The sequence below is a fragment of the Sus scrofa genome, chromosome 11 (genome assembly GCF_000003025.6).
Source record: "Sus scrofa isolate TJ Tabasco breed Duroc chromosome 11, Sscrofa11.1, whole genome shotgun sequence".
NCBI classification, from domain to species: Eukaryota; Metazoa; Chordata; class Mammalia; order Artiodactyla; family Suidae; genus Sus; species Sus scrofa.
In genome coordinates this window covers 16053585-16074683 of record NC_010453.5, presented here as the reverse complement: position 1 = coordinate 16074683, position 21099 = coordinate 16053585, and the positions used below count along the sequence as shown (strand labels likewise).

The following is a 21099-nucleotide window of genomic DNA, read 5'->3' as shown; positions in this document are numbered from 1 at the left end:
CAGACCAGGATGGGGCCAGGCACCTCACAGGCTTCCTGGATTGGGGAGAGTGCCCCTTGGCACTGACTCACCAGGAAGGCAAGAGAAGCAGCCCCCACAAGCCCCTCCTCCCAGGGGCTGCAGATGCTCAGACCCCAACCCGAAGCTGCGGGGAGGGCAGGTGAGGAGGCCCAGGCACTGGAAGTTGTTTCTCGATGGCTGGCAGAAAACCAAAGCCAATGAGCAAATGATCTCTGACTCTGGGGTTTATTTCTTCCTTCTCTCCTTAGCAGGGCTGCACAGAGCCTCCCACTGTGGTTTTAGACCAAGAGCCTCACTGAGGGCTCCAAAGTCCTTCTAGGGACCAAGAGGGTCCTAGCTTGTAGCTTCAGGAGTTCCACTCTCCCCTCACTCACTCCTCACTCCCCAATCCATCAATCCTCTAGATGAAAAATGTCTTAATGAGAGGAGTGATGAGCTGGGGCTTGCCCTAGAATATATTAAAATGTATGTGAATAATTAGAATTGTGTGGTCCCAAAGTAATATGAAAAGATCAGTGGAACAGACTAGAGGGTGGAAAAAGAAGCAATTCAGTGAGAAATTTGGTATATGATAAAGACGGCAGCACAACACAAAAGAAAGATTATGCGATAAATAAGCAGACATATGACACTACTTATTAAGAATACAAGAAGAAAGAGAGAAGGAGAAAAGAAAGGGTTCTGACCTAATACCAAAATAATTTCCAATGGTTGAAAATTCTAAACAAGAGAAAATGTTATAAGAAAATGGGGGAAAACAAGTATTTAGAGTAACCAGGATGTTTTTTTTTACCTAAAAATGAATAAATCAGTCCTAATAATAAATGTAGAACCTAACTACATAAAAAAAATTTAAACTTCTGTGTGGTAAACCAAAACATCAAAAACAGAATTAAAAAATAATTTCCTAGGAGTTCCCTGGTGGCTCCGCAGCTTAAGGATCTGGTGCTGTCACTGCTGTGGCACGGGTTTGAACCTCAGCCCAGGAAATTCTGCATGTGCAAGCCCACTTGTGATAAATGTGCCAAAGAAGGCTTATAAATCAATAGTTTAAGAGACGATGATGATAATAGAAAAATGGGCCAAGGACATGAACAGGCAACTCACAAAAGAAATACAAATGGCCAATAAACAACCACCACAGTTCAAGATCACTAGTAAGCAAAGAAATGCAAAGGAAAGTAAGATGGCATATTTCATCAGTCAGTTATGCAAAGATTACTTATTCTTTTGGGAATATTGGGACCCAGAGTTTGTTGAGATGAGGAGAGATAAAAATGGTGGGAATATAAATTGCTACCATTTTTCTGGAGGGCAATTTCATGAATGCATATCAAAGGTCTTAAAACTGCTCACACATGGAGTTCCTGCTATGGTGCAGATGGTTAAGAATCCGAAGGCAGTGGCCTGGGTTACTGAAGAGGCACAGGTTCGGACTCTAGCCCGGCGTAGTGGGTTAAGGATCTGGAGTTACTGCAGCTGTGACATAGGCTGAACTGGATCCCTGGCCAAGGAACTTCCATATGCTATGGCCGAGGCCATTAAAAAAAAAGCACCATACGTACAAAAGTATTCATTGTGGAATCATTTTCAATGGTGAGAGGCTGAAAACAAGCTAAATATCCCAAAATAAGGGATTAAAATACTAAATTATGGAACATTCATAGAATATGTTCTAAATAGAAGTAACATATTAAAGGATATTTAATGACATGAGAAAACATTTATAATATTAAATGGGAAAACATAAAAAACAACCTTAAAATAGACTGCAAACTATCAGAAAAGACATCCTACTCCAGAAGACAAAGAGGAGGCCACATCAAGATGGTAGGAGGGGCGGTTATGCAATATATGCAAGCTCATACCCGCTGATGGGCAGCCCACAGACTGGAAACTATATCACAAAGGCTCACCCATGGGAGCGAGAGTTCTGAGCCCTACATCAGGTCCCCATGCATAGGATATGGCATTGGGAGGAGGAGCTCCCAGAGCATTTGACACTGAGGGCCAGCAGTGCTTGTGCTCGGGACTAGGGGAAACAGACTCCACGCTTGAAAGGTGCACACAAGCTTTCATGTGCACTGGGTCCCAGGGCAAAGCAGAGACTCCATAGGAATCTGGTTCAGACCTGCCTGCGGTTCTTGGAGGATCACCTGGGAAAACAGGGAGTGACTGTAGCTCATTTGGGGGGAAGGACATTGGAGGCAAAGGTCTCTGGCATAATCATCAGTGTGAACTCCCCTAGAGGTGGCCATTTCGGAAAAATCTGGCCCCATCTGATCAGGGCTACTGGGTGGGAACACAGCCCCAGCCCCATCAGCAAACAGGCTGCCTAAAGACCCCCCAGGCGCACAGCCGCTTCCAATCACACCCAGAGACAAAGCCCCACCCACCAGAGGGATAAGAATCAGCTCCACCTACCAGTGGGCAGACACCAGTGCCTCCCATCAGGAAGCCTGCAGCAAGCCCCCATACCAACTTCAGCCACAAAGGTGGGTAGACTGTCAGAAGCAAGAGAGGCTACAACCCTACTGACTGAAAAAGGAGACCACACCAAAAATCTATACATAATGAAATGCAGAGAATTATGACTCAGATAAGGGAACAAGAAAAAAAAAAAAAAAAAAAAAAACCAGGAAAGCAGCTAAGTGATCTGGAGATTACCAACCTCCATGAAAAAGACTTTAGACTAATCAAAGTAAAGATGATTTGAGATCTTGGAAATAAACTGGAGGCAAAGATTGATAAATTACAAGAAACACTGAGCAAAGAAATTGAAGATTTAAGAATTAAGCAAGCAGAGATGCAAAATGCAATAACTGAAACTAAAAAATTCCCTAGAAGCAACCAACAGCAGAATACAGGAGGCAGAAGAATGAATAAACAAGGTGGAAGACAGACTAGTGGAAACCACTGCCGTGGAAAGGAAAAGAGAAAAAAGATTGAAAAGGAGTGACGACAGTCTAAGAGAACTCTGGGACAATGTTAAATGCACCAACATCTGTATTATAAGGGGTGCCAGAAGGAGAAAAGAGAGAGAGGGCCAGAGAAAATATGTGAAGAGATAACAGCCCAAAACTTCCCTCACATGGGAAAGGAATCACTTACTCAAATCCAGGAAGCACAATGAGTACCATGCAAAATAACCCAAGAAGGAACACCCCGACACACATATTAATCAAAGTGACCAAAATTAAAGACAAAGGGAAAATATCCAGAGCAGCTAGGGAAAAGGAACAAATAACATACAAGGGAACCCAGATAAGGTTACTGGCTGATTTCTGCAGGCCAGAAGGCAGTGAGTGGCACAATATACATGAAGTGATGAAAGGAAAAAACCTTCAACCAAGATTACTCTACCCACCAAGGCTCTCATTCAGATTCGAAGGAGAAATCAAAAACTTTACAGACGAGCAAGAGCTCAGAGAGTTCAGTACCACTAAACCAGCTTTATGACAAATACTAAAGGAACTTCTCTAGGCAGAAAAGAAAAGGCCACAACTAGAAACAAAAATATTACAAATGACAAGTAAAGGCATACCTATAGTAAAGGTAGGAAATCAGCCACACACAAATATGCTACCAGAACCAGAGATAATGAGGAGGGTACAAATGCAGGACACTAGAGATGCACTTGCAATTAAGAGACCAACAACTTGAAACCATCTTGTACATTTATAACTCCTATATCAAAATTGTGTGGTAACCGCAAACCAAAAATCTATAATAGATACACACACAAATAAGAAAAAGCAATCCAACACAACACTAAAGATATTCATTAAACCACAAGAGACCATCAGAACAAGGGAAGAAAAAAGACCAACTAAACCAAATCCAAAACAGTTAATAAAATGGCAATCCAAACATACATATCAATAATTACCTTAAATGTAAATGGACTAAATGCCCCAACCAAAAGACAGAGACTGGCTGAAGAGATATAAAAACAAGACCCATTATATATATGCTGTCTTCAAGAGACCCACTTCACTTCTAGGGACACAGACAAACCAAAAGTGAGAGGATGGAAGAAAATATCCCATACAAATGGAAATCAAAAAGCTGGAAGTAGCAATACTCATATCAGATAAAATAGACTTTAAAATATAGAATAGTATAAGAGACAAAGAAGGACATTACATAATGATCAAAGGGTGAATCCAAGAAGCTATAACAATTATAAATATATATGCACCCAACTTAGGATCACCTCAATATATAAGACAACTGCTAACAACCCTAAAAGGAGAAATTGACAAGAACACAGTAATAGCTGAGGACTATTATTATCCCACTTACAGCAATGGACAGATCAACCAGACAGAAAACCAACAAGGAAACAAAGGCCTTAAATGATGCATTAGACCGGATGGACTTAATAGATATTTATAGAACATTCCAACACCATACACTAACACCATACACAAAAATAAACTCAAAATGGATTAAAGAGCTAAATATAAGACCAGATACTATAAAACTCTTAGAGGAAAACAGGCTGAACATTCTCTGGCATAAACAACAGCAATATCTTCTTGGATTCTCCTCCTAGAGTAATGACAATACAAACAAAAATAAACAAATGGGACCTAATTAAACTTAAAAACACAGCAAAGGAAACCCTAAACAAAATGAAAAGAACCCACAAAATGGGAAAAAATATTTGCAAATGAAGTGACTAACAAGGGGTTAATCTCCAAAATATATAAAAAGCTCATGCAGCACAATACCAAAAAAAACCCCATCAAAAAATGGGCAGAAGATCTAAACAGACAATTCTCCAAAAAAGATTTGCAGATGACCAAAAAACACATAAAGAGATGTTCAACATCACTAATAATTACAAAAATGCAAATCACAACTACTATGAGATATCACCTTGCACCAGGTGGAATGGCCATCATCAAAAAGTCTACAAACAGTAAGTGCTGGAGAGGGTGTGGAGAAAAAAGGAACCCTGGTGCACTGTTGGTGGGAATATAAATTGGTGCAACCACTATACAAAAAACAGTATGGAGATTACTCAAAAAACTAAAAACAAGAGTTACCATTTGACCCAGCAATCCCACTCCTGGGCATCTATCCAGAGAAAACCATGACTCGAAAAGATACATGTACCCCAATGTTCACTGCAACACTACGTACAATAGCCAAGACATGGAAACAACCTGAACATCCACTGACAGAGGAGTGGGTAAAGGATGTGGTACATATACACAATGGAATATTACTCAGCCATAGAAAGGAATAAAGTAATGGCATCTGCAGCAACATGGATGGACCTAGAAATTATCATGCTAAGTGAAGAGAGTCAGACAGTGGGACACAAAGATCATATGCTATCATTTATATGTGGAATCTAAAAAGAAGGATACAATGAACTTCTCTGCAGAACAGAAACTGACTCACAGACTGAAAAACTTATGGTTACCAAAGGAGACAGGTTGGGGGGGGATGGGCTAGGTGTTTGGGATGGAAATATAAAATTGGGTTGTGATGATGGTTGTACAACTATAAATATAATAAAATTCGTTGAGTTTTAAAAAAAAGAAAAATACAAGACTCAGAATGGTATATACAGTGTAACTCCTATTGGGGGCAGAGGACACGTATAGAAAAGGGCTTGAGAAAACAGACCAAAAGTATTAGTGGTGGTTATATCTTATATTATTTATTTATTTAGTCTTTTTAGGGTGGCACCCACAGCATACGGAGGTTCCCAGGCTAGGGATCCAATTGGAACTGTAGCTGCCAGCCTACAGGGATTGAACCTGCATCCTCATGGACACTAGTCGGGTTTGTTTCTGCAGAGCCACGATGGGAACTCCTTAGTGGTGGTTATATCTTTTTTTTTTTTTGGCTGTCCTGTGGCATATGGAGTTCCAGGGCCAGGGATCATATCTGAGCCGCAGTTACAACCTATGCTGCAGCTGCAGTAGCATGGGATCCTTTAACCCACTGTGCCAGGCCAGGGGTTGAACCTGGCACGGCAGAGAGGCCACTGATCCTAATGCAGCACAGCAGGAACTCCACTGGTGGTTGTATCTTAATGATAGAATTATAGGAGAATTTTGGTTTCTCTTGCATATTTTTATTCCTATATTTTCCACCCTAAATATGCTCTCACACTCATCTATTACCTTTGTGGTCACACCCTCCTCCCACCACAACCCAGAAAGTACTGACCTGCTCTCAGTCCCTGTGGGTTTGCCTCTTCCAAGAATGTCATATAAATAGAATCATTCGGTGCATCCTGGCTTGACTTGCACCAATGCATTAACTCACAGCATCCTCATTGCTGCAAACATCAATCTTTTGATCCTTTTTATTGCTGAATAGCACCCCATTGTATGGAAGCAACCACAGCTTATTCACTAGTTGAAAGACATCTGGGTTGTTTCCAGTTTCGGGTGATTACAAACAAAAACAAAGCAGCAATAAACATTTGTGTGCATGTTTTTGTGTGAACACATTCTTTCTTTTGGGGAATTACAACTCTTTCTTTAATCCTCACCTTTAGCCTATAGAAGTATCATTATCCCATTTTACGGAATGGAAATGTGAAACTTGGGGAGGTTTAAACAAGTGGCACATAGTCATGTAGCTGGAGGAGCCGGATCACCCAGTGAGTCAGCTCACAATGGACAGAGCTCCTCGTTGAGGGCCGCGCGGCACCTGCCCTCAGCGACTCTACATAGGAAACCACCTATCAACGGGGTACTTCTGCGGTGCTAAGACAGGGTCACAGACGGTGCTCTGGGAGCCCGGAGAAGGAGTACTGGCCGAGTCACGGAGGAGATGTGAAAGTTACCCAGGAAGGGCTTGTTCCAGGCTCAGGAGCCGCAGGGACAAAAGCATGGAGGTATCCTGCTGACTGGCAAGTTCCAAAAATAATGGGCTACCTGGCAGTGGACCCACACTGGGAAATAAGAGGAAGTACATCTGGACAGGTAGGGAGGTGACAGTAACAAATGACTTCAATTCCAGGTGACGGAATTTGGATTCCCAGGTACTGTGTCTCCCTGGGAATCCGGAAGGTTTGGGAGCTGCCAGGAGGTTTTCGGAGCCCAACGGTGCATGGGTGAAGCTCAGGGTGAGGACTGCTGACAAATGAGAATGGCTGGCGCCAAACACACTGGGTGTTTAAGAGCTTATTCCAAAGAACAGGAAGTGCCGCTCTTTGCTTTCCTGGGGTGTGGACCCCAGCTCCCTTCACGGATGAACAGAGAACCCACCATACGGTTACTGAAGTTGCCGATGTGCCTGAGTCCCCCACTGGACCAGGAGTCCCTGTAATTTCCGGTCAGTGTCTGGCATGTGTTGGCCACTCCATAAATGTTCACTGAACAAATAAGATATTTTGTTCATTAAATATTTGAGGTTAATAGTTACCATATCGAACTCAGACGACGCCTTTCCAAAGAATCAGAATGTAATAAAATAGACCCTGTCATAGATTCTGACAACATTCACCTCCTCTTCCCCACCTTCCTGGGAGGATTATGTTTCCCAGACTCTTTTTGTCTTGTTTTGTTTTTAGAGCCGCACCTGAGGCATATGGAAGTTCCCAGACTAGGGGGCAAGGCCGGATCCTTAACCCACTGAGCGAGACCAGGGATCTAACGCACGTCCTCACCAACACTATGCCAGGTTCTTAACCCGATGAGCCACCACGGGAACTTTTGTTTCCTTGACTCTTGATTAGGGGCTTGATTTGTGATCAACACAAACAACTTGTGTTGCTCAGCTGGACGTCAGCAGATGTGAAGCAAGAAGGGCTTCTGCTATCGCCACTGTATGAAACGCTGTCCAGCCTAATGGTCCATGGAGGATGCAAGGACTTGGAACACAAACCAGAGCCAACTTGCTGCTTAGAGATGCCCTGCTGAGCTCAGCTGAGATGAGCCCACCCAGCAGACCTGCCTAAGAGTCAGCAAGAAACGCATGCTTGTTATCGTATGCCGCTGAGATCTGCAAGTTGTTATGTAGCCAGAGCTGACAGACACAACCCCATACCCAAAATGCGCCAGCGATCACTTTGTTATCCTTTGTTTAAGAAGGCGAGTCACAGGCTGATTTCACACCACTGCTGATCCTGTTTCCTTGTTTGGGACATCTACAAAGCCGTTACGAGGACGGCAGGGGATCATCCAAGAAAAGCAGTGTGGCCCCTGGCACACGGAAAGTTCCCGTGTGTGCCATTACTGGTGACACTGTTGTCACTATTATCATTAAGGTCTTTCCAGACCCTGCGTCTCTGGTTGAAACAGCACTTATCACTGGGCATGGAGCCATGCCAGGGAGTAGAAAGCTCCGAAGACCAGAAGCTGAGGTGGCGGCACACGGACTGTACACTGACGTACGGACGTCCTTCCAAAATGACCTCAGCTGAACGTCCCCGCCTCAGCCAGGGGGCTGAGGCACCAGTGCCTGTTTATTAGTCAACGGATGGACGGCACAGCCGTCCTGGGGGAGGCGGATCAGGGTCCTCGTCTTGTGTCCCGCGGGTGAGAGCGGCTGAGGGTTTTAATTGGCTGCCAGCCCAGCGCTCAGCGCGGCCCCCACCCCATCCCCCTTCCCTTCACGCCTCACAGACTCTTCATGCCCCTGAATGCAAAACATACATGATTCAAAAAGACCCAAAATGCAGGGGCGCGAAGAGCCCCAAACGGAATCCGCTCCGTGAGATCACCTTACCTCCACGCTTCATCTACCCACAGACCCACCCCGGGCAGCTCACCTCTGTCCCCCAGGACAGTGAACCAGGAGGAGCTCTCTGTGCCCCACCCACCCCACCAAAGGGTAGAGAGAATGATTTCCAAACTTCATCTAGTTCATATGCAACGACGTCCTCCCAAAGGGCCACGTGCAGCCATGGGCTCTGACAGCATCTCCCACGTAACTAACCCCCGCTCCTCCAAACCCTTAGGAGCTGGGGATGAATTCTGCAAATACTGGTGCCGTCCTGTCCTCAGAGTATCAGGATCCTACTGATGCTTGGCTGGGGACTGGAAGAATTTCTAGAGGCCCAACCGAGTCTTAGAGAATAGAAAACAACCTAACCCGTGTTACATAATCAGGCCAGGAAAACATGTTTCGTGTTAGAAAGGCAGCCAGCAATTTCCCAGGATTCAGACAGAGGTCTGGGCCGCTGGCTGGGCTCTGGACTTGCTCAGAAGGACAGTATTTGCTCCTCTCTGTACCTCCTCCTCCTCTCCATCGCTGACCTGCCTCCGTGTTCACTGGACGGTGTCACCCCCTCAGGAGAGGATGAATAAATATAAAGCAGGAGACTTATTATGCATCTCAGAGAGGTTGGCAAGATCAATAAAGTGTTTCTAACACAAACAGGAAACGAAAATGAAGCGACAGCAAGGTCCTTGGAAGCAAACTGGATCCCTACAAAAGTACAACATAACCCTCTGCATCATCAAAAAGGCAGCCTCCTTAGCACCCATCAGACCTGTCTCTATCCTCAAGCCATGCGTGTTCCCAGGCCCGCTAAGACATGCCCCCAGCCTCTGGGCCATGCTCCTCCTGGCACGGCTGGCCACTCCCCTCCCAGCCTCCGTTAGCAATTATTTCATCATAACACAGTGATGGATTTGAGAGAGGAGGTGCTGCAGGCTGAAAGAATTTCTCCTGAGTTCTGGAGGCAGAGAGACTTGGGTTCAAGTTCTGGCTCCTCCACTTGACCGTGGGCAAGTTATACAACCTCCCTCAGTCCTAGTTTTTTCATCTGTGCTGTAGAGGCAGGAATACCTCCATCAGAGGGTGGCCCTGACGGTCCACTGACACAGCCGTGTTCAATACCACTTGTGCCCAGCACGCAGCAAACATCTAGTAGAATTTTGTTGAATGGTGGATGGGTGGCTTCATCCTGTGCAACCGCACAGGGCCCTGCACTGTTTGAACACAGGAGCGCCCCATTTTTGTTTGGTACTGGGCCCCACAGATCACAAAGCTGGTCCTAGGGAGCAGCCATCTGGGAGGGCAGCTGCTAGGACCCTGGGAATCCTTGCCACCCAGTAGAGTAAGAAGGCAAACCCCAGCACAACCATACACTTGCGGATTTTGGGTATTCTGGGCAAGGATACCATATTTGGAACAGAGCAAAAGATGGAAATATTTTGAACTAAACCTGCAACATTTCATAGCGAGCTTCCAGGTATTTATTTAAAAAGAAATGCAACCTCATTGCCGGGGAGGAAGGTCCTTCCCCACTCCTGATGTTCCCGTCCTCATGGACAACAGTGGGGCTCGTTCTCCCTCAGCCCCTTCCTCCCTCCATCGCCAGGACGTGGGGCACTTAAATAAGAAACTGAGTAAATTTGGGAGCAATAAGCTGGACTTGCTCAGCTCTGCTCCCGGCTATCTCCTCTTCCTGGGAGGGACTGGTGGTGCTGGAGGCCTGTCCGCTGCCATGGAGCAAGTGAGGCTCTCTGATGCTGGGGTTCCACATTACGGAGGCCATCCGCTGCTCACCCGAGCCATGCCCTCTGTCAGCCTTATCAGTAGCAACGGTGATTTTTGACTTTCATCCATTATTCTGCTGTCTTACTCCTCCGATTGTTCAGTTCTTGGGTGGGAAGAGGTTTGCTTTTTTTTTTTTTTTTTTTTTTTTTTGCTTTTTAGGGCCACACCCACAGCACACGGAGGTTCCCAGGCTAGGGGTCAAATCGGAGCTGTAGCCAATGGCCTACACCACAGCCACAGCAATGCCAGATCTGGGCTGTGTCTGTGACCTACACCACAGCTCAAGGCAACGCTGGGTCTTAACCCACTGAGGGAGGCCAGGGATTGAACCTGCATCCTCATGGATGCTAGTCAGATTTGTTAACCGCTGAGCCACAACGGGAACTCCAAGAGGTTTGCTATTTAATGGACATCCTCAACGATCCCAATAACCACATGAACTCCCACCATTCATTTTATGATTTAGGATTAATTAAAACGCTTTATTAAAAGCTTCACTTCTGACGAGGAAGTGGTACAGTCATTGGGGAATATCTTAGATTCACTTCATCTCCAAGCTGAAAGGCACCTAAACAGTCTACAGACGGTCCCCAATTTACAACCATTTGGGTTTCGATTTTTCGACTTTACAGGGCTCTGATGGTGATGCGCATTCAGTGGAAAGTGTACTTGGAATGGGGCATTGGGACACCCCCCCACCCGCCCAGGGGCTGCTCATATCCAGCGCAAGGCTCTCTCGTGCTGCCGGGGCAGTGAGCTGCAGCCCCCAGGCAGCCAGGCGATCACAAGAACAAACGATTCCTACACTTAGAACCATTCTGTTTTTCACTTTCAGTCTAGTACTCAACAAATTACATGACACATTCCATACTCTACCGTAAAACAGGCTTTGTGTTAGATGGTTTTGTCCAACTGTAGGCTAACCCTCATGTTCTAAGCATTTTTAAGGCCGGTTAAGCTAAGCTGTTTGGTAGATTAGGTGGATTAAATGCATTTTTAACTTTTGATATTATCAACTTAACAATGAGTAGACTGGGACCTAACCCCACTGTAAATTGAGGAAGATCTGAACTCCAGACCCCTGGGAGAAAGAGAAAAGGAGAAAATCTGGAAAGGTTAAAAGCTGGGTACTTTTAACTAAGTTTGCTTTGCAAACTTTAGTGGGCCTCAGCATCATCTGGAGGGCTTGTTAAAACTGATGTCTCAGCCCCGTCCCAGTTCTGGGTTCAGTAGATCTGGGGGTGAGGCCTGGGAATGTGCATTCCAACCAAGTTCCGCAAGGATGCTGATGCTGCTGGCCCAGGAACGCAGCGGTCCTGTGTTCCAGGTAAATGCCCTCTTGGCACATATTCTTTGCTCGTGGTTGTGCCCTCCTCGGCCCTGGCTGGAAGCTCATCGGGCTGCAGTTTCCCTACCTTCCCTCTCCACCTAAAAGGAACCTACCCTTCTCACCCAAGTCATATCGCTCACGAGCCTGGAGCTTCCTAGAGGAAAAGCAATACTAAGTATTTCTGGCACTAACACATATTATAAAAAACAGGAAAAGAGACTGTTTCATGAAGATACAATAATGCAGTGAAGGGTGAATTTAAAGCAAATGCAATCACGCCAAGGACCAAGAAGCCAAAACACTGATGACTGTTTTTCTGATCCGCCCACGGTGTCATCTAGGTCTACATTTATTTTGCTAAAACTAAATAAGAAAATTCTTTCCACTTAGCCACAGTATTGGTAGCGAAGTGTTTTTCAAGTCCATCTTCCGTGAGCTCTCTTTTATTGACCATGCACCCTGCATTACTGTCTAGAAATTACAGTTCCCATTTCAAAATAAAGGAAAATAAGCCAAAGGACATGTTTCCAAACCCCACATCTCCACCACCACCACTGGTCCCGCCTTCATCTAATGACAACAACTCGGCTCAACTGGCCCTTCACTCCAAAACTTTTTCTAGAAAATGTCATTTGTATAGTCCAGTCAACCACAGAACTGTGCAAAGACCTCCAATGACCAGGCCAGGCAACCTAACTCATAATAAAATGCCCCAGGGATTCATCTAGACCAGCGCTGTCCAACAGAAATATGCAATTTTAAGTTTTCTAAAAAGTAGCCATATCAAAAAGGTAAAAAGAGGGAGTCCCCATCGTGGCGCAGTGGTTAACGAATCCGACTAGGAACCATGAGGTTGCGGGTTCGGTCCCTGCCCTTGCTCAGTGGGTTAAGGATCCGGCGTTGCCGTGAGCTGTGGTGTAGGTTGCAGACACGGCTCGGATCCCGCGTTGCTATGGCTCTGGCGTAGGCAGGTGGCTACAGCTCCGATTCGACCCCTAGCCTGGAACCTCCATATGCTGCGGGAGCGGCCCAAAGAAATAGCAAAAGACAAAAAAAAAAAAAAAAAAAAAAAAAAAAGGTAAAAAGAAACAGGTAAAATTGATTTTTTTTTTTAGGGCTGCACCCATGGCATGTGGAAGTTTCCAGGCTAGGGGTCAAATCAGAGCTGTAGCTACTGGCCTGCACCACAGCCCCAACAACGCCAGATCCCTGCTGTGTCTTCCATCTATACCACAGCTCTCGGCAACACTGGATCCTTAACTCACTGAGCAAGGGCAGGAAGCGAACCCACGTCCTCATGGATACTAGTCAGGTTGGTTACCGCTGGTTCACTACAGGAACTAAAATGATTTTAATAATATATTTTATTTAACTCAATATATCCAAAATAGTTCATTTCAAGATGAATTCAATATAAAGATGTTAATGAGATAGTTTACTTTCCTTTCAAGCCAAATCTTCAGTAACAGCTGATTTTTACACAGATGGCACATCTCAAGTTGGGCTGGCTACATTGCAAAGGCTCTACAGCCATGCTGGACAGCACAGGACTGGACTTGGGCCTGAATGAACATTCTGGAACACACTAGAAATGAGCTGGGCAGAAAAGCAGCTCGGTTCAAAGTGGACTATCTGGGAGGAGGAGGAGGACACCAACCTACACGGGTCCTCCTGGCCTTCTCTGCCGAGTAACTGACTTTGTTACTAAAAGATGTACTTGTCTGCAGTGGACCTTCTTTTGGTCTAAGCGCTTTATTTTTATTTTCTCCTGAGACTCTGATTTTTTTTTTTTTTTTTTTTGGTCTTTTTTTTAAAGGGCCGCACCTGGGGCATATGGAGGTTCGAATCAGAGCTATAGCCACCGGCCTAACACCATAGCCACAGCAATGCCAGATCTGAGCCGCTTCTGCAACCTACATCACAGCTCATGGCAACACCGGATCCTTAACCCACTGAGCGAGGAGGCCAGGGATCAAACCTGCACCCTCATGGATACTAGTCAGATTCGTTTCTGCTGAGCCGCAATGGGAACTTCCTTAGCCTCTAATTTTAATATAAGCATCCTCAAATCTACAGAGCTCAAAGCTACCAGTTTACAATCATCACTTTATGAGAAAATGGAACCTTCCCATTCCCCCATAAACCCAGTGGCTGGTCCCTTCCTTTCCCCACAAATCTAATGTGGTTAGATTGAATCCAGTGAGTGACTTGATGACACGAACAGGCCATAAAAGATCCTCACTAAGCTGTCGCCATAAAGACCCACAAACACACATCCGTCTATATCTACACAGGTGAGAAATGCACACACGAGATTTATCCTCTACTCATGTTTACGAAACTCACCAGGACATTGAGGGTATGCTCTCACTTGGAATTTTCAACACATTTCCAGATGGTCCTGGGATCAGACAAGTCCACAATATGCAGAAAGATGTTCTAAACCAGGAATCAAAGAAAGTGTCAAGATTAAAAAAATAAATAAATGCATTTTTTTCATTAAAAATGGTTTTAACAATCAAATCATTTGGAATGACACAAAATGGAAAAATCTCACTCCTAGAAAGTTACACGGCTGTTCAGTTTCTTATGAATCATCCATAAATTTTTTAAGTACATACAATATTTATACACGTTTTAGGCATTATACATTATAAGCATTGTGTGTGTACGTACGTCCCCTTTCCACATAAATAGGATCTGACTGTACACTGTTCTATATCCTTTTTTACTTAACAAGGAGATTTTTTTTGTTATAGATAAATCTACCTTATTTTGGAGTTCCTATCACGGCTCAGCATTTAATGAACTTGACTAGTATCCATGAGGATGTGGTTCAAGCCATGGCCTCGCGCAGTGGGTTAAGGATCTGGCATTGTCATGAGCTGTGGTATAGGTCACAGACACGGCTCGGATCCCGCGTTGCTGTGGCTATGATGTAGGCCAAGGCTACAGCTCCGATTCGACCCCTAGCCTGGGAACCTCCATATGCCACAGGAGTGGCCCTAAAAAAGTGAATAAACAAAATAAATAAATAAATAAATCTACTTTATTTCTTTTAATGGCCATTAAACTTACTTTTGCATGGATGTGTCACAGTTTCCCACCAGTTATTTGGGGGCTTTTGTCAATATGTTGCTTCTACGAGAATTCAAAGGCACATCACAATGACAAGATACAAGTTCCTTTGTCATTCAGCCCTCGCTTAGGACGTGGGTCAATTTCTGCCTTGTGACATGGTTCTCTCTGGAGGCGCCCCCCCCCCGCCCCAGTGGACTCAGAACCCCCCGCTCAGGGTCCCCTTCCCCCTTTCTGGTGCACAGCGCCAGGCAATGCAGATAATGCACGCCCAATGCAGGCTGGTTGGCCAGCCCTTGCTCTCTGTGCCCGCACATGAACGCAGCTTGTGTTCTCAGCATCCAGGGAACGCGCGGCGATTCCCTCTGCCCCAGCGGACGTTGGGGACTTACCACCAACCCAGGGCAGGGATTCCTGCTGCTGGGAGCTGAACCTGCAGGCAAGACTGAGCAACAGCCACGACTCCCATGGTAGAGCAGACGGCGGTGCCCTCCCTCAGTGTCCCCATTAACTGAGCCACTGAAGCCAAGTTAGAATTTCTTTCTCCTGATGATAAAACATATTTTCTTACCTGGAGACAAAGGCTCAGAGAATAAGAAAACAGAAGCAACCCCACATTTTCATGACTCAGAAGGTCTGTAATCAGCGTGAACACCGTATTTGGCTTTAGTCTGGCACAATTCAATACTCCTCTACCTTCAAGGGAGAGGAAAAGCATTGTCTGCACAGGACTGGGCTCTTTTAAAAAGTCCCTGCAGGAGTTCCCCGTGTGCAGTGGTTAACGAATCCGACTAGGAACCATGAGGTGCGGTTCGGTCCTGCCTGTTCAGTGGGTTAAGGATCGGCGTGCGTGAGCTGGTGTAGGTGCAGACACGGCTGGATCCGAGTTGCTGTGGCTCTGGCGTAGGCCGGTGACTACAGCTCGATTCAACCCTGGCTGGAACTCCATATGCGCGGAGCGCCAAAAATAGCAACAACAACAAAAAAAAAAAAAAAAAAAACAGAAAAAAAAAAAAAAAAAAAAAAAAAAAGTCCTGCAGGCCCCGCCCAGCCAGGGTGGACACAAGGCTGCGTACTCATGCCTGGGTTGGCTGGGAGCCTCAACCAAGGATGGCAAACCGAGTCTAGACACCAATCCTTTCATTGTGAGGCCTTCCAAGCAACCACCCCCAAACTCCCTCCCACTCAGCAGGGCTTCGGAACACGCACACAGAATCTAGGTTAAAAAAAAAAAAACCAAAAACCAAAACCAAAACCAAAATTTAAATGAACAAAACTCAAGTCAGCTAAAAGCAATTCTACTCTGATCATCCCACAGTCTCCCTGAGCTTCCTAAGAGCGCCCCAGACGGCGGAGAATTAAAAAGAGGCAGCAGCAGCAGCGAAGAGGGAATTGCTGTTCTCGACAAACCAACCGCGGAGCCTGGTGAAATGAAGCATCAGGAAAAGGGGAAGGCAATCATCCGGCTCCCTCTGCGAGAAAACGGGAAGCCAGAAGGCACCAGAAGGAGAGGCCAGCAGTCTGCAGTGGCCGGGAGGAGGCACCAGGAACAGGTGCCTGAGACTAAAACCCCGATCTGCCAATCGACCCTGCTGGCCCCAGGAGCCACCAGGCCCCCTGTACTCACTCTAAACCTGGGATACAAGCGTGGTTACTGAAACTGAGCAAAACTCAATGGGGACCCTTTCTATAGATGAGCCACCATCTAGCGGACAGGTGGCCCAGGAGTCACGAGCCGGGCAGAGGGTGCATCTGAAGCACAAAAGGGAAACTGCATGAATGTGCCCTGAGCCGTGGAAATCACTACGTAGGAACGATGTGGTGGTTGATGTTAAGGTCTAGTACTCCGGATGCTGAATCAGTAATTCTTAAGAAGTTGGAATTCCATGTGGGCCTGGGAGAGCTGGACAGGAGAAAGCCTTGGTTTTGATCTTGGTGCTTAGTTGTGGGTGAGGTCAATCTCCACAAGACAGAGGGTGCATTTACAGCACCCTCCAGCCGTGTGGGGAGCAGGCCAGGGGTGAAAAGGCTGCCCAGGCACCGCACCTCTGAGATCTTCCTCCTCGAAAGCCATCACTCCATTCTAATCAATGAAAACGCAGCGGACCAATCCCAACTGAGGGATGGTCTACAAAACGCCTGGCCGGCACTCCTCCGAACCATCCAAGTCATCAAAAACTAGGAAAGTCTGAAAAACTGTCACGGCAAAGAAGAGCCTGATGAGACATTACAACTAATAGCAGTAGAGGATCCTAGATGGGATCTGGGACCAGACAAAGATGTTAGGTAAAAACTAAGGGAATCTGAATGGACTTCAGTTGATAATAATACACCAATATTGATTCATTCGTTGTAACAAAAGCATCAGACGCATGCAAGATATTAACAAAGGGAAAAATGAGTGTGGGCTCAATGGAAAGCCTGCACCATTTCCACAACTTCTCTGCACATCTAAAACTATTTTAGGGAGTCTTGGCGCAGCAGAAACGAATCCGACTAGGAGCCATGAGGTTTTGGGTTTGATCCCTGGCCTAGCTCAGTGGGTTAAGGATCCAGCGTTGCTGTGAGATGCAGTGTAGGTCACAGACGAGGCTCAGATCCCAAGTTGCTGCGGCTGTGGTATAGGCCGGTGGCTGTAGCTCTAATTAGATCCCTAGCCTGGGAACCTTCATTTGCCATGGGTGCAGCCCTAAAAAGACAAAATAAATAAATACACTATTTTAAAGAGTTCTGTTTTTTTTTTTTTTTTTGAGTTCCCATCGTGGCTTGGTGGAAACGAATCTGACTAATATCCATGAGGACATAGGTTTGATCCCTGGCCTAGCTCAGTGGGTTAAGGATCTGGTGTTGCTGTGGCGTAAGCCAGCAGCTATACCTCCGATTCGACCCCTAGCCTGGGAACCCCCATGTGCCGCAGGAGCAGCCTAAAAAGACAAAACAAAAAAAAGTTTATTTTTTTAAATGTTGCCCAAGGTGCTAACTGCGAGCCAGAAGTTTATAGTGCTTCTATCCACGCTGCAAGCTGGTAAAGAACTGTAGCAAGAAGCTGAAGGAGGGCCCACTCTCAGTCTCTCCCTGGCTCCACAGGGACTCTGCACTAGACACGGTGGGCTGCAGAGCCCACAGTGGGGGCTGAGTGAGCCAGGCGTTTGCTCTGAGACAAGCACTCCCTCCCCCAAGCTTGGGGCCATACATACCCTTTCCAGAAAGAGCCCCGATGCAAGAAATGTACCTCCCCAGAGTCCATACACCTGATCTTACCAAGCCAGTGTGTCTGAGCAGCTGGTTCCCACATGACCTTGTCGCTCACCTAACTCAGCTGGCCTGCTGCACACCTGCCCAGGCTCTCCTGCCCTGGGGACCACTAGTCTTTGATGCAACCCAACCGTGTGTCCAGGACCAGTCCCACCAGTGCCCTCCCTGCTCCATAGGCCTAAGCACTGATTACAGAGATCCACGAACTTGAAAAGCAGAGAATGTAAGGTCAGTAACGGTAATAATATTAGCATAAACAATATTGACAACAGCAATAATAACAACAGTAGTTTTTTTAATGGCCACATTTGTGGCACATGGAAATTACTGGGCCATGGGTCAAATGAGAGCTGCAGCTGCCGGCCGACAGCACAGTCATAGCGACACGGTATCCAAGCTGCATCTGTGACCTATGCCGCAGCTTGTGGCAACGCCAGATCCTGGACCCTTAACCCCAAGAGAGGCCAGGAATTGAACCCGCATCCTTGCAGAGACAATGCTGGTTCTTAACCCGCTGAGCCACAACAATAATAGCTTTTACTGATGGAAAGCTTTACCTGCTACGACGCCCTGAATGTCCCATGTCGTGCTACTGACCATGTAATTCAGTCAGGGCCTAACAGAAACCCCTTTCAACAGAGGGACCTGAATACAGGGTTGGTTTCCTGGAGGAGAAGGAAGATGAGAACTCAGGTGGTGAAGAAACCCAGAGACCAGCAGCAGCAGGAAGACCCCAGCCCTGGGCTGGAGGAGTGGCGGGAGGGGGTGGTGCGACCTGAGCCTGGGAGCAGGGCGCTCCCCCTTCACCTCTACGTCCCAAAGGTGATGCGGCTGGTAGAGGCTGGGCTCCACGTGATTAAGAGCCACACTGTCATCTTTTTCTATATAAATACTGTGTAAAAAATGCAGCCCAAACCACAGTGGGCTGGAATCCAGACAAGTCCTCCCCTGCCCGGGGCCCGAGATTAGTATTCCTGTTGCATCCCGCAGCAGCAGCACCGCTGAAAGTTATCAGCAGGCAGACAGCCAGCTTTCCATCTCCAGAACTGCGGCCCGGATCGCAGACGCACTTGCAGACATTAGAGGAAGACTGAGAGACCCTCATGCTCGCCACCGGCGCGGAGTCCCTGGGAGGTATCTGATGGCAAGAGGCTGCCACCAGGGGAAAGGAACACCGCCTGCCTTGAAAAACGTTACTTAAAGATAAACAATAACCATCATGAGCAGTGCAAAATTCTAGATGGGGGCACTTTTTTCCTTTGGTCATGTCCCCAGTCTGTGGGTGTGGGGTGCTATCTACCCCTCCCACGCCCCCCCCCAGTCATGGGCAGCAGGTATGGGGGCAGTGGGAGGAGCAGGTGCACAGGGCAGGGAGGAAGCCCCAGGTGGTCTGGAAGGAGGACGTTCTTGAAGGAAGGTGGGGGCCTGTGGTCACTGACGGATCCCCTCTTCTCCACTTGACACTGGGGGTTCAAGGATTTCCAGGGGACCAGCTCCACCGGGTACCACCTGTGCAGGTGCACGGCCCCCATCTGGGCCCCACTTGTTTTAATGCTTTGCCTTCGTTGTCTTCTAATTCTTAGGCTCTTTACACCAGAGCCCTGCACTGCGCCCACAGATTACGTAGCCAGTCCTGGTTCTGACTCTTAGAAGAGGAAGCCCTCGCAGGTGAGCCAGCTCTGAAAGCTCTTGATAGAAAGTGACTCTTGGAGTTGCCGTTGTGGCTCATCAGGTTAAGAACCCAATTTGTAACCATGAGGATTCGGGTGAATCCCTGGCCTTGCTCAGTGCGTGAAGGATCTGTGTTGCCCAAGCTTCGGTGTAGGTCGCAGATACTCCTGGGATCTGGTGTTGCTGCGGCTGTGGTGTAGGCCGGCAGCTGTGGCTGATTCCATCCCTAGCCTGGGAACCTCCACATGCAACAAAAAAAAAAAAAAAAGAAAGAAAAAGAAAAGAAAAAGAAAAAAAGGCGGGGGGCTCTCGTCAAAGCTAAAATGTTGTTTGTTGTCGCTCTTTATCTGCAGACCATTGGGTCAGTTTATAGCTTGGCTCACCCAGAGGCACCCCTGAAGTGTCTCACATGGGCTCCTTCTTGGGGGCACCCCCAGCAGTGCCGCTGTCCTGTGTGTTATCTCTGCACAGAGACTGGCCCCTGTCTGCTGCCTTCATGGGCAAACCCCACTGCCCCCATTACCCTGTGTGCAGCCCAGTCTCTGAAAAGCACAGTTCCAGCTCACTGGCTAAGGCTGCCTCCCACTCCCAAGTGGTAGCACAAACAGGCCACTACCAGTGTGGGGAGCATGACCCTGGAGTCCAGCCCTGGCCCCCGCAGCAGCAGGAGGGACAGAGAGCAGCTCACCTGGTTCCCGCTCTTCCTGACGATCTCACCTCTGGCATCTTCCGCTCAGTTTTGATCTTGACAAACCAGATGAACTGTGCCACCTGGTGGAATTCAACAAAACCATCCGTGAGCAACAGCGATAGCCCTGGCTATGGAGACCAGCTTTCCGAATGAAAAATTAAGAGGTACGGGCTCACAGAAAGAGTATCTGAAATGCAGACTGTTTCTGGGAAATCTAAACAGATGGTTCCCACAGTCAGAGCAGCAGGTGTAACAGAGAGGGTGATCCTGGGACCCGTCCTCCTGCTACCTGGGCTGATTGATGGTGCACTGGGGACAATGTCCTGGTTGGTTAGAGTCTGAATACATGAGGATAAGAAGGGTGGATCCTGGTCCCACCTGACACAGGGGGCTCAACAGACTGCTGCTCTTTAGACCCACCAAGGGGAGTTTCTCTTGTGGCTCAGTGGGTTAAGAACCTGACTAGTATTTATGAGGATGTGGGTTTGATCCCTGGCATCTCTCAGTGGGTTAAAGGATCTGGCATTGCCATGAGCTTCGGTGATCTCAGACAAAGTTTGGATCCCGTGTG

At 46.9% G+C, this 21099-nt stretch overlaps 1 protein-coding gene across 6 annotated transcripts in view; it reads right to left on the bottom strand.

The window, feature by feature from the left end:
* The window catches only part of LOC102163801, a 110207-nt gene that overhangs the window by 13489 nt on the left and 75619 nt on the right, over positions 1–21099 (bottom strand). For all 6 annotated transcript variants that reach the window (XR_002336537.1, XR_002336538.1, XM_021065295.1 and 3 more), the window contains 2 exons: positions 20526–20608; positions 14180–14272 (listed from right to left, as the gene is read on the bottom strand). Coding sequence is in view for 4 of the 6 variants with exons in the window: in XM_021065295.1 (XP_020920954.1) it covers positions 14180–14272; positions 20526–20608 (176 nt within the window). In the remaining 2 variants the exon portion in view is untranslated. The remainder of the gene's footprint in view (positions 1–14179; positions 14273–20525; positions 20609–21099) is intronic.